The sequence below is a fragment of the Clinocottus analis genome, unplaced genomic scaffold (assembly GCF_023055335.1).
Source record: "Clinocottus analis isolate CAN_PGR_092001 unplaced genomic scaffold, fCliAna1.0.p SCAF_14, whole genome shotgun sequence".
Lineage (NCBI taxonomy): Eukaryota > Metazoa > Chordata > Actinopteri > Perciformes > Cottidae > Clinocottus > Clinocottus analis.
The window spans coordinates 502,501-514,694 of record NW_027175865.1 but is presented as its reverse complement, the minus strand read 5'-3'; the positions used below and the strand labels follow the sequence as shown (position 1 = coordinate 514,694).

Sequence of the window (12,194 nt, the reverse complement as noted above, 5' to 3'; positions counted from 1 at the left end):
TCAAACAGGTTTATCTGAAATGGTCATTACAATTGTTGCATTACATTGTCATGTGACATGGATACATTGTGTTGTTAGGTTACACTGTTGTGTTACTTTGTCACTTGACATCGATACATTACATTGTTACATTACACTGTTGTGTTACATTGTTGCGTTGTTACGTTATGTTGTTACGTTACACTGTTGTGTTACATTGTTACGTTATGTTGTTACGTTACACTGTTGTGTTACATTGTCACGTTACCATTTTAATACACATTCAATACTCGTTCTCTCTCGTCTGCATTGCCTGAAAGCAGATTATAAAACTAAATTACGAGCAGATTATAAAACATCGTGACAAAAGGAATATAATAACAAGAAAACAATACAAACAGTTCAAAGGTGAAAAGTCAATAAATAAACAAAGTCACTTTGTTGAATAATTCAGACATCGAGTCCAGTTGACGAAGACTTCAAAGCTTTACAGGAACTGAACACGGACGCTTTCTGTTCACTGCTTCCTGTGAGTGGCAGCTGTGGGGCGGGTCTTCATCCTCAGCAGGTCTGCGATTGGTCGATTGCTGTCCTGGTAAAAGTCCAATCCCGTGATCCACTCGACGTCCCTGACCCGCGCCTGGTGGAACCACACGAGGTCTTCCACCCAAAGCGCTTCAGCTTGTGAGCTCTGCAGAACACAAAGACACGAAACCACGCTTTAAACTGGAGGTTGAGGTCCGTGGATGAAGAGTCATCTCGTGAGGCTTTTCTCACCCTGCAGCTCTCCGAGTTGTCGCGTCTGTGCGGCAGCAGGAAGGACGCCGTCTGCAGCTCGCCGACGCAGGCGCTCGCCGGCAGCGCCGCGTCCCTGCAGCTGGTCAGCACCACGAAGAAGTGGGTCGGGACGGAGATGTTGGTGCCGGACACGAACCTGCAGGAGGGGGGGGGGGGGCATCGCCAACGCAACACTGGAGTGACTTCACTTACTTGAGGACATATTCACAGTTTAGTTGAATGCAAAACATTTGCAGTTTTCTCCGTTGACATAATTTCTTTTTAAAGCTTGTGAATGAAGAGACAATAATAAACATTATGATAATAATTCAGTTTGGTTACGTACTGCTGGATCTGCTCCGGCGCGTCGTACCGGCCGTCGTAGTTGTAGTCGAAGGCGGGGCCGCTCACCACGTTCACGCCGTTGTAGGCGGCGGCGTATTTCCTCAACAAGGTGCCGTGGAGGAAGTCCCAGATCTCTGCAACAGGAGAGAAGAGCAGCTCGAACTCAACGGGAGGAAACACAAAGGAAGCGTTTCTTTTGCCGCGATGTTGAGCGACGACTCACTCTTGAACTCGGGGAACATCGGCACCACGTTGCTCGTGAGCAGGGCGTCGTACCGCTGGTCCGCCGTCTGGTTCAGGTCTGGAAGGACACGAGGAATAATGGAGCTCAAGCAGAAAGACACCGGGGTGCAGAGGAGGCTTCACATTCAGACGTTCTCCTGGAGAAGAACTGCAGGTGTCCGACACAGGAAGTGAACTCTGCATTGTCTCTTTCCCTCTGAGGGCGGCGGTGGGATCAAAAGGACTCGTGTGGGCCGGTCTCCATCTCTGTGACCCGAGGCCTCCAGTTCTCAGGAGAAAGAGGAAATACCAAAAGTTCTGCCTCAGTCTTGCGGATATTTCCAGCAACACTGGCGGCGTCGTGTGAGCTTTCATTTCCAGAGAAGCGACAGCATGAGGTCATTGGTAATTTCCTCCCAGAGACACGTCGGCTCTCCAGCCGCTGACCTTCTGACCTCGTGTCCGTGTGGAACTTTCCATCCATGGTTAATCATTCGTTTACCTGCATACCTTTTATTGTTTTTACAGCTGTGACCGACTGTTTTCAGGGTTCATACACACACTGACCAATGGATTTACATGACTTTAACCAACTTCCCATGACTTACATCAAATTTACATGACTTCTAACCAAATTTACATGACTTTTCCATGACTTTAATTAACTTTCCATGACTTTAAATCAAATTTCCATGATTTTTAACCATATTCCCATGACTTTAAACCAAATGTCCATGAGCAAACATTGTGTGAAATCTGTGTGTAAACAGCAAAAAGTGATAAAATGTCGTATTTAAACTAACAATGAGGATTCCAGGGTTCAGGGCAGAGCATCCGGGCGAGGTCTTCCCATAGCGGGCTTGTTTTTCAAAGCTTCAAGCAGTAAAGTGTACGTACTTGGCGGGTACAGGAAGGCGTGCGTCAGGTCCCCGGCGGCGGCGTACTGGTCACATCTGGGACTCTGGGACGGCCGCAGTCGGACGTCGGCCCTCAGACAGTCGGCCGGCGGCGGCGGCAGCGGCTCCACGTCGCTCTGCGAGGAAGAAAACCAGGAAACCTTGAGCTCCGGTTACATCACAGCCGTTAGCTCCGGACGCTACCAACCAGCAGTTTGGCTCTTTTTACTCCGGGAGGAGCTCTTTGCAGTGGCGGCCATCTTTGAATCCTTTTTAGTTTCAACAATGCATCTAATTTCACGAGAACCAAAGTCCTTGGAAGCAAAATGAATGCATTAATAATTAAATTGAATTATTAACAAAGCCAACAAGGACAACATAAAAAGAAATGTTGCTGCTTTTACTTATAAAATGGTGAAATGGGAGATGCAAAGTATTTTCTGGATTCCTAAAGTTAAATATGAAGACATATTTGATTGGAGGCGTGTCTTATTTTACAATAACGGCCAGAACTCTTCATAGTGATCTTCATATAGCAACGTGACGGCCAATTCACCCGGAAATGAAATCACCATAAATGAGAGATTCAGGAATCCAATATCTTAAACTCTACCGGCCGCTGGACGGTGAAGGAGCTCCAGAGCGGCATCAGAGCGTCGGCGCCGTAGCCGCTGATGAAGGCCTCGTGGTGCAGGACGCAGTAGCGCCGGTCGGGCTGCAGCACCCGCGGGCGACCGAACAACAGGTGCTTCTTCTCTGCTGCGGTTTCTGAAAGAAACCAAAAGGTTCACGTCCCTTCACGCATTGGTTGATGAAAGTTCAACCCAGTCATGTGAAGGAAGCTCAACGTGCATCCAGCTGCGATGATGACACAAGTATTCATAGAAAATGAAACAAATGAAGAGTTCAGAGCTCTGAGAGGCGTTTAAGGAACAAACTCACCTTCCTCTGCTGTCAGATTCAGACGGCCGTTGATGGCGTTCCCGCTCTGGAGAGAGAAGAAGAAACCAAACGCTGATAAATGAATGTTTTGTCGAGCATGAAACACATTTACACAATCAAATGTGCTGACGTACAGCGAACTGTGGATGAATAAAAAACACACTTTTACATTGTTATGCAACAGTTTAACCCGAGAAAACTCTGCGTTGAACTCGCTGTGTTCCCAAGATGTTCTTGCTTTTTCCATTTGTCAGAGCTCCTCTTCATCCTGCCTTTACCGTCGTCATCATCACCATCATCATCATCAGTTTGCATGATGTTTCTGAATTGTTCCCCTCAATGACCGAGGCCTCGGTTAATATCCACTAATTTGCTTTCATCCAAAACAATGTGGGTCAAATCCCCCCAAAAAATGCAAAAATCACGCGAGTAAAGCTTCAGCAAATACTTTGAACTCCCTCAAGTGCTTTGGCGACAATGGTTGATCGAGGTGAAGCCTGAACAGATGAGTTTCCAGTCTTCAGGCGTGTGGACGTCCTGCTGCAGCTTTATGGAGACTCACACTGTTTCACAGAAGGTGGAAACAAACCAAACAAAAATACTCTAGAAGACTGGGTGTGTGTGCAACGCCCAATGCTGAGTGACGATCTATTTTTAACACAACACTCATTGGGTTGACGCCCAATGAAATGGCACAAAATAACTATATTTATCCACGTTATGCACCCGAAGCAGAGCATCAAGTGTAAAATATATCATTCTGAGAGCATTGTGAACAATATAAACCCAGCATAGTATTAGTACAACACCAATGTGAAGTACAACAGAAGGAAGTCGAGTCTGAGCCTCTAATCTGAACATCTGAGGTCAGCGTCTGGAATAACACAACATACGTGACCAAATAACACGGCGACTGCGTTTATCAGGATGTTGGCAGCAGAGTGAAAAGCGGGAAAGAAAAGCTCAGGATGGTTTCTGTGGAAGAGCAAATATAATTATAATCAGTCATCACATCTGTTAGCAGGTTGTGTGATTGCTGTAATTACTCATTTCTTTCATGAAATGGTAAATCTGTATTTTCTTTATTGGCAAAGTTGATTCATCCTTATTAACACTTCAATGAAACAAAGCACTGCATAGAAGTCTATGCTTCATGTGTTAAAGCTGCATTCTCTCTCCTGACCACCAGGGGGCGACTCCTCTGGTTGTATAGAAGTATATGCTTCATGTGTTAAAGCTGCATTCTCTCTCCTGACCACCAGGGGGCGACTCCTCTGGTTGTATAGAAGTCTGTGCTTCATGTGTTAAAGCTGCATTCTCTCTCCTGACCACCAGGGGGCGACTCCTCTGGTTGTATAGAAGTCTATGCTTCATGTGTTACAGCTGCATTCTCTCTCCTGACCACCAGGGGGCGACTCCTCTGGTTGTATAGAAGTCTATGCTTCAAGTGTTGAAGCTGCATTCTCTCTCCTGACCACCAGGGGGCGACTCCTCTGGTTGTATAGAAGTCTATATAAGTGACTCTACTTCTCTTGATGTATTCCCTCAGTAAACTTTGTAAACATGAGTTTATGTCTCAATCTCTAGTTTCTAGTCTTCTTCTATACAGCGTGATGTTCATTTAGTACATTATGGTCTGTTAGAGTCAAACAGACCATAAAGCAGGAGTCGCTTTAGGGGGCGGGGCTACGAGGTGATTGACAGGTCTCTACCAAAGTCACTCCAAACACGGTCCCTTCCGTTCATGGGTTCGATGTCCACTCTCCTCTGCAGTGTGTACGCGTAACAATACCCACCAGGCCGGGACAGGAGCACCCCAGGGTGTCAGCGGGGTCGAGGCTGACCAGCGGACACTGAACCGGCGCGCTCTGCTCTGCGGGGGGCGCCGGTGTGTAAAATGGCCGCCGCAGCAGGTGGTTCATGCTGCCGTGGGTCCCGTTGTTGTCGGAGGGAGAGATCTGCATCACGTCTGCACGGAGCGGTGAGCGTTTAGTTTTGTGACTGAAATTATGAATGCATGCATATGACGCATCACAGTTAGCATTTAGTTAGCTTTACTTTAGCTAGCTTCGGTGCTAATGTAAACGGTTTGGTGCTTTTTTTTGCCTTTGGAGCCACTACAATCAGAATATTCTTTCTAAAATGCTCTGCAAATTTAGCTTGGTTTCACAGCTTGGTAACAAAGCAGATACTGATCACTAGTGACTTACAACAAGGTAATACTTTATGATTATCCTGATGCAGTTAATCCAGCTAATCCACAACAAGTCCCAGCCTGCAGTGCAGGTGGATGCTAACCGTTCGTGTCAGCAAACGGCCATGAACTCACCACACATGAGGTTGTACAGCTCGATGTTTGAAAAGGGTTCGGTCTCTGTTTTGTAGTGGAACTTTGGTCCATAGCTGACAAACATGGCCTGCAAGAAAAGAGGGAGGAAGACAAGACGGCGGCCATGTTGGAAGAAAAAAACAAGATTTCAAAAAGTATGGAAACTTCTGGATAACGGATTCTTGCAGTAAATTGCAACGATAGAGGAACATTTCCTCCATATTGCAGAGGGAGCAGAGACTTCGGGAGACTTTGCTGCTGACTGAGCAGAACGCAGAGGGATCCTCACCTGCATGCTCTCAGCGTCGTTGTCGTAGCCGTGAGCTCCGCCGGAGCAGAAGGAAACAGATCCTGGATACCTGTGGAGACTCTTTGAGTTAGACATCTGTCTGATAATCACTGAAATGCTGAGTGTGCAGAGCTGGAAGGAGTAAAGGACCAGATGTGATGATTAAAAGTCACTGATTTATGAGTTTGATTATTTGAACTTTTATCTTATAACTTCTCTACTTCAGTAATGAGCCTTTTCACCAAAATATTGATTAATTTGTCAATTATCGGCGCTTAATTAAAGCAATTTCCATAGTACTTTGGTACCTAAGTGACGCCACTTCTGTAGTTATTTTTATCAACACATTGACTTATTTATCTCGTAACTTCGGTACCACTTGTGCAGTTACCTTTGCTGAACTCCTACAGGTAGTTTCATTGCCTAAACACTTCAGGAGCACAGGTGACGTGATCGCACGGGATGCTAAACATTCACAGGAAAACGTGTGAAGAAGAACAAAACAACCGTTTGGGTTGCATCAGAGGGACCATCGCATGGGAATGCGTTCCTCCAGGCTGCCGCTGCACCGAGGAAACACCCGACGGATGGCCGACGTGATACCTCTCAAACAGCCATTTGGGCTCCACCAGGACGTTGACGTCTTCGATGCGACGGCTGTTGGCAAAGTGGAGGCGCTTCGGCAGGTCGGCCTTCAGGTACGGCTTGATCTTCTGGTCTGGCTTCTTGCACTGAAATCCCCACAAACACATGTGATTATGTTTTGTAATGATAGTGCCGTGACCAGCAGGTTTTCCTGGCGCACCAGTTTCTATAGATGTGATTTCATAAGAGTGGAAACGCTGAGCGCTTACTGTCATGTTGGAAACAAGTCCGGCTGAGTCCACTGGGAGGAGGAAAAGAAGGAAGTCAACGGATTATTCGTCATGATTTACATGCATCCAATTTATTGTGACACCGAACCAGACCGGTGACTTCATCTAATGAACCGATATAAAAGTGGAGGAAATCTTTTCAAACAATCTCTATTGAAGCTTCAGAAGGAAACAGAATGATTACAGTGGAGCATCTTTTGCAGCATGATGAAACACACACACACACACACACACACACACACACACACACACGCACACACACACACACACACACACACACACACACCCATATCAGGGCCTTAAAACATGTACTTTGTGGTAATCACAGGATGAGGAGATAAACAGGCGGACACACGTCTGGTTTCATGAGAAACTGCTCTCGGTGGGACTTCAGGTGCTTTTGGAACTAAAGACCTCGAGATAACATCAACCCCAAATTGTGCCTGTGGGCATTAAGGGACAAGGGATTCAAACCTTTTTTTATTCCAACAAAGGTTTGTTTTGGGTGTTCTTTGGGCAGATTGCCATGAAACTAAAGCTGCGTCAACACGAAGCGCTGGTGCTGTTATCAGCATCGCTCACGCACTCGTCATGCCCTTCGTTCATAAGAAAACGACAAGTTTCTGCAAATATCTTCCAGCTTTGATTACCGTTGCAAACCTATGAAGAAAAACATCTTCAACTTCTTTCTTTTGCAGACGTCTGAGGTTTGTAATTGTGTGTAACGAGCGGTCTTCGGTCAAAGTGATGTCATCGTGGTCAGATGAGTTCCTACGTGTGAGCAGGTGTAGTTCGGGTTTAAGAAAATGTCAAGTCAGCAAAAAAACAAAACAGCGGATAACTGTGTTGCGTTTTAAACGACACTACCCTGTTGAGTAAGTACACAGCGTACTACATGAACGTGTACTCGAGGAAGTATCTGAGGCTCCAGGAGGTTCAGTATCATTGGGATTGCCCTTCACCCCACCTGGGATGTGTCATCTGGTATCATGGCACGCGATCTTTCGCGCTCGACTGGTTTCATTTGCGCCCGCGTGCGATCGGTTCCAGAGCACGTCGGCTCGGCCGAGACACAACAGCCGCCGCCCGGCGGCCCCGCAGAGCTTTGTGCTGCTGAAAAGAAGAGAAGGTTCAGCGCTCAGCGCCGGGCGTCCGGAGGTCACATGACGCTTTCATGTCTCTGCTCGTTGTGAGAAACCACATGAAACCAGAAGCCTTTCTCTAACCCCAGAACAGCGACGGCGAGGGAGTTTCACCCGAACTATCGCGGTTACGCTATTGTCATTGTGTTGCTTTTGTCTGTGTTGTGTAGCTTCATGCTGCTCACGCACGTTATTGGAGGTGGGCGTGTCTTATTGGAGGTGGGCGTGTCTTATTGAACATGGGCGTGTCTTATTGAAGGTAGGCGTGTCTTATTGAAGGTGGGCGTGTCTTATTGAACATGGGCGTGTCTTATTGAAGGTAGGCGTGTCTTATTGAACATGGGCGTGTCTTATTGAAGGTAGGCGTGTCTTATTGAAGGTGGGCGTGTCTTATTGAAGGTGGGCGTGTCTTATTGTGTGTACTCACATGTCCCAGGAACATGTGGACCAAAGAACAAGTTCATAGCTCCATTATTTATATTTTTAACATGTTTTATTGACGATTCTCTAATTTTTCACCCGATTTTGAGTCTTTTTTCAGGGTCCCCATGACACCTGTTTATGGCTTATGAGAAGTTTTACAGGGTAAAATAGAAGAAGAGTACTTGAACTTGCCTGGTATCGTTGTATTCGATTATATTTTGACGAGCAGCATATTTTATCAGGTACATGACATCGGGTGAAATGTCTGATGTTTATACCGTCAGTGCAGCCTCAGTGTTTATACTCACACGCCGCGTTGTTTCTGGCTCGGATGCGTCCGAACGTTCCCTCGTTGACCCAGAAGTTCCTGATGTCGCCCACCAGCTCCTGCAGCACCTCCTTCCTGTCGCAGCTCGTGTCCTCCATACCTGCAGCAGGGATCAGCCGTTAGATGAATTATTCCCACATCCCAAAATCTGGTAGCAGAACCAGGTCACACTGAGCCTCGATGGTGAAAGGCAACGAACACAAAGCCAAACACGTTGTTGGTTTCCAACAACAGTCTGCGAGGTGGACGTGTTTCTTTGTCACATCCCAGTGACCTTTACTTCACTCATGCTAGATGTATTCTAACAGCGACGCGGACGTGTCGACGCTTGTCCTGGAGCGTGTGCGTCGTTCACTGAGGGGCGGGACATCGCGCCGATATTTGATGGCTGAGGAATAAACACCGGGCTGGAATGCTTTTGTATCGTTGACGAGTAGAACTGGGTGTATTCAATGTGGAATGTGCATGATTGAGGTTGATCTGTTGGATGAGCGTTACCGTGATCCGCCACGATGACCATGTTGAGACAGCGGTGGAGGCCGATCTGCTTCAGGCCGTTCATGAGCTGACCGATGACCTTGTCCACACCCTGGATGGCTTCAATCAGCTGGAACAAACACAGTGTTCCTCAGTGTTTCAGTCAAAAGGAAATACTCTTAATAAGACTCTTAATAAAAGACCTTTGCCTCCCGAGTCTGTATGGTTTTGTTGAGTTTTGCTTCCTGTTTTATTTTGTAGTCTTGTGTCCTGCGTCTCTGCACTTCCTGTTCTGGTGATTGTGCGTCTACCTGGTTCCTGATTGTGTGTTCACCTGTGCTGCCCTCATTGTGTCCACCTGTTGCTCGTTACCTCTTGTATTTAAACCCCATTTGTCTCCTTGTTGGTTTGTATTGTGTTACTCGGTGTTGTGTAAATGTCTTAGTTCAGATTCCCTTCAAGTCCCAACGTGATTCTGGTTTTGTGCCTTTTGGTTTTTGGGCCCGGGCTGTGTTCAAGCCGGTCCTTGTTTTTCTGTCAATAAAGATTCTTGGAACGTTGACAAAAAAAAGTCAACAAAAAAAAGTCCAAAAAAAAAAGTCAAGGAAAAAGAGTTGACGAAAAAAACAAAAAAAAAGGCAAAATTATTATTATTTTTGCCATACTTTTTTTGGGCTTCCATACAATGGAGCACAAATGCAAAATGTTAATGTTCACTTTAATGTTTTTTTAATCCGGACCCTATTATCCAGTCCGCGCTGCGTGGGGCAGCGACGTAACCCTTCTGGGGCGAGCGGCGCCGTCATTTCCGTCCACTAAAAGTGTTTGCACATCAGAACAATCAGAGTTTACAACCGTCAGATGAGCTTCTAGCGTTTTTGTTAACTCTGTCAGTCTGTACAGTGTGAATGTGCGTGACTGCACACATGCTTCCAATGAGCAGGCGGCCTGCAGCGGACGTGGATAAATCATGATGTCATCGTGAGACAGACAGATAGACGAGAGACACTGACTGCTCTCAACAACGTTGTCCTGTTTAGTCACCACTGTAAATGTTTGACGTTCTCCTGCTCTCTGAATCAGCCATTAACCCACATGTTTGATTATACTGGGAGGAGGTCACCTCCCAGGCCAAGTACACACACAAGTAGATGGTGGAAAGAGATTATTGTCAGTGCTTAAGCGTCACTGGCTCACTGGGGCTCCAAGCAACCAACATTAAACCAACTATATATATCTATATCTATATATTTATATATATATATATATATATATATATATATATATATATATATATATATATATATATATATATATATATATACAAGCAAGAAAGACTGAGGATTGGTGGTATTTGAAGCTACGTTTGTATGAATTCTAGGTTAGAAAGTTCAGGGCGGTTGTTAAGTTGATGGTGTGACGGCGTTAGGTCCGATTTTGAGTTGCAGAACCAAGCAGGAACCCTCATTAGTACCAAGAGAACATGCCCGGGCCCCTGACCAGGTGTCTTCACGCAGACAACAACATGCAAAGTGTTGCGTTATCAGCTCTTTATGGACCTCTGTGAATACGCTGACGCCGCTGATGGGATTCCAATTGTTTTATTAGCAATCTCCTGTAATGGAGGTCTTTTATCAGCGGCCCATCAAAAGGACTTCAGACTGTTGTTGGGCGATAACACAACTCATCTGAGATAACGTCGTCCATTACCACTCATCACCGAGGCTAACGCGTCTGATACGATGATGGGATTCGTTCCAGCGCGGTTTGATTGACGTTGGGTGTGGATGTCACATGAGGTCGACACCCTAAGATGTCGTGAAAGATTATTTCAGAGGGTCAGGTGGACTCACCCCTCCGCTCACCGGACCGTAGCTGTGTCCAGATTTATCCGGTTCCTCCAGGTACAGCGTGTAGAAATCTGGTCTGGAGGAAAAAAGTTCACTTTTTATTCGCACCAACGTCACCAGACAAACATGTAGAGCATTTTCTGAATGGAAGCGACCGGATTCCAGCACTTTATTGAAGAAACAGCAGCAACTAACCTTTCGTCATCGGGCAGCTGGAGCCACTTCAGCACGGTCAACACTCTTTCTTCAAAAGGCACTTTGCTAGAAAAACAACAACCAAAGAGAAGGAAAGAGAGAACGTTGTTTTAAAAGGTTTTGTAGCGTGAAAGAATCGGAAGATCTTTGTGGATTTGGCTTGTTTGATTGTAAAAGGTCCCTAAAACGCAGATCCAAGACATACCCAAAGTACATTGAAAGCTCCTCTACCATGAGGAGTACATGCATGGGTTTGGTCTCTTTTGGAAGGTAACACTCAGAGCTTTCCCCCAACAGTCAGAATCACTGTAAGTTGTACTGGCATTGAGTGATAGAAGTTTGAACACACTGAAGTAGAAGGTGTCTATTTCCTCCTGGCTATTTCTGCAGATGATGATAGATGCATTATTAGCTGGGAAACAGAATGGGAAACACAGCCTGAAGCCTTATCTAGTCCAAGTTTTATAACAATACCACAACAAATGAATATTATACACATGCTTTTCTGAGGGTATGTCTTGGCGTTTTCCAAAAAATGGCCGTAACGGACACTCAGGGACTCTTGGTAACCAGGGGTTCAGGTTGAGTTCACACAGAACAGACTAGACAAAGGCCACAATGGTGACTGGATCTGTCCCCAGTCTACAACAGCAGATACTTCTTAGTGGCCGACACGTGGAGGGATTACCTAACAGGTCTACAGGCCCTCAAAGAGACACGAGGAAAACGCCCAAAATGACCACAAAGACACCTAAAAGGACCACAAAGTCACCCTCGGCAAAAACAAAAGGAGTTTCCACCTCCAGAGCTTATCTTCATAGAGACCAGCACCATGTGTGAACACAGCTGGTAGAACCTTTTGCATGTTGCTCATTGTCTCATAAACTGGCAATGGGCCAACACACATGTTGTGTATCTTCAGGACTTCAGCTGAAGTGATAAAAACTTCTTAAGAAGCTCTGCAACGTGTTGGGTTTAACGCACCGTCAGGTTTTTGTCTCGCTGCTGAATGTTATTCATTACGAGGCTTTTTATGGACAGCCGAGGACTTTCATTAAACCCGTTTTCAGAATAAAAGCTTAGTTTCCAGAAAAAAAAGTCAACATTTTTAGAAAGAACCTTTCT

The 12,194-nt window shown here is 45.9% G+C and overlaps 1 protein-coding gene across 1 annotated transcript in view; it reads right to left on the bottom strand.

Annotated features, from left to right (window-relative positions):
* Positions 1-496: 496 nt before the first annotated feature.
* Positions 497-12,194, bottom strand: part of LOC137784556 (venom phosphodiesterase 1) — a 21,324-nt gene continuing 9,626 nt past the window's right edge. The window contains exons 10-25 of the mRNA XM_068575329.1: positions 11,070-11,135; positions 10,878-10,950; positions 9,046-9,154; positions 8,528-8,647; positions 6,634-6,665; positions 6,383-6,510; positions 5,780-5,849; positions 5,491-5,578; positions 4,958-5,130; positions 3,162-3,207; positions 2,833-2,987; positions 2,221-2,356; positions 1,325-1,402; positions 1,103-1,235; positions 757-913; positions 497-670 (exon numbers count right to left, since the gene is read on the bottom strand). Of these exons, the coding sequence (XP_068431430.1) occupies positions 497-670; positions 757-913; positions 1,103-1,235; positions 1,325-1,402; positions 2,221-2,356; positions 2,833-2,987; positions 3,162-3,207; positions 4,958-5,130; positions 5,491-5,578; positions 5,780-5,849; positions 6,383-6,510; positions 6,634-6,665; positions 8,528-8,647; positions 9,046-9,154; positions 10,878-10,950; positions 11,070-11,135 (1,738 nt within the window). The remainder of the gene's footprint in view (positions 671-756; positions 914-1,102; positions 1,236-1,324; positions 1,403-2,220; positions 2,357-2,832; positions 2,988-3,161; positions 3,208-4,957; positions 5,131-5,490; positions 5,579-5,779; positions 5,850-6,382; positions 6,511-6,633; positions 6,666-8,527; positions 8,648-9,045; positions 9,155-10,877; positions 10,951-11,069; positions 11,136-12,194) is intronic.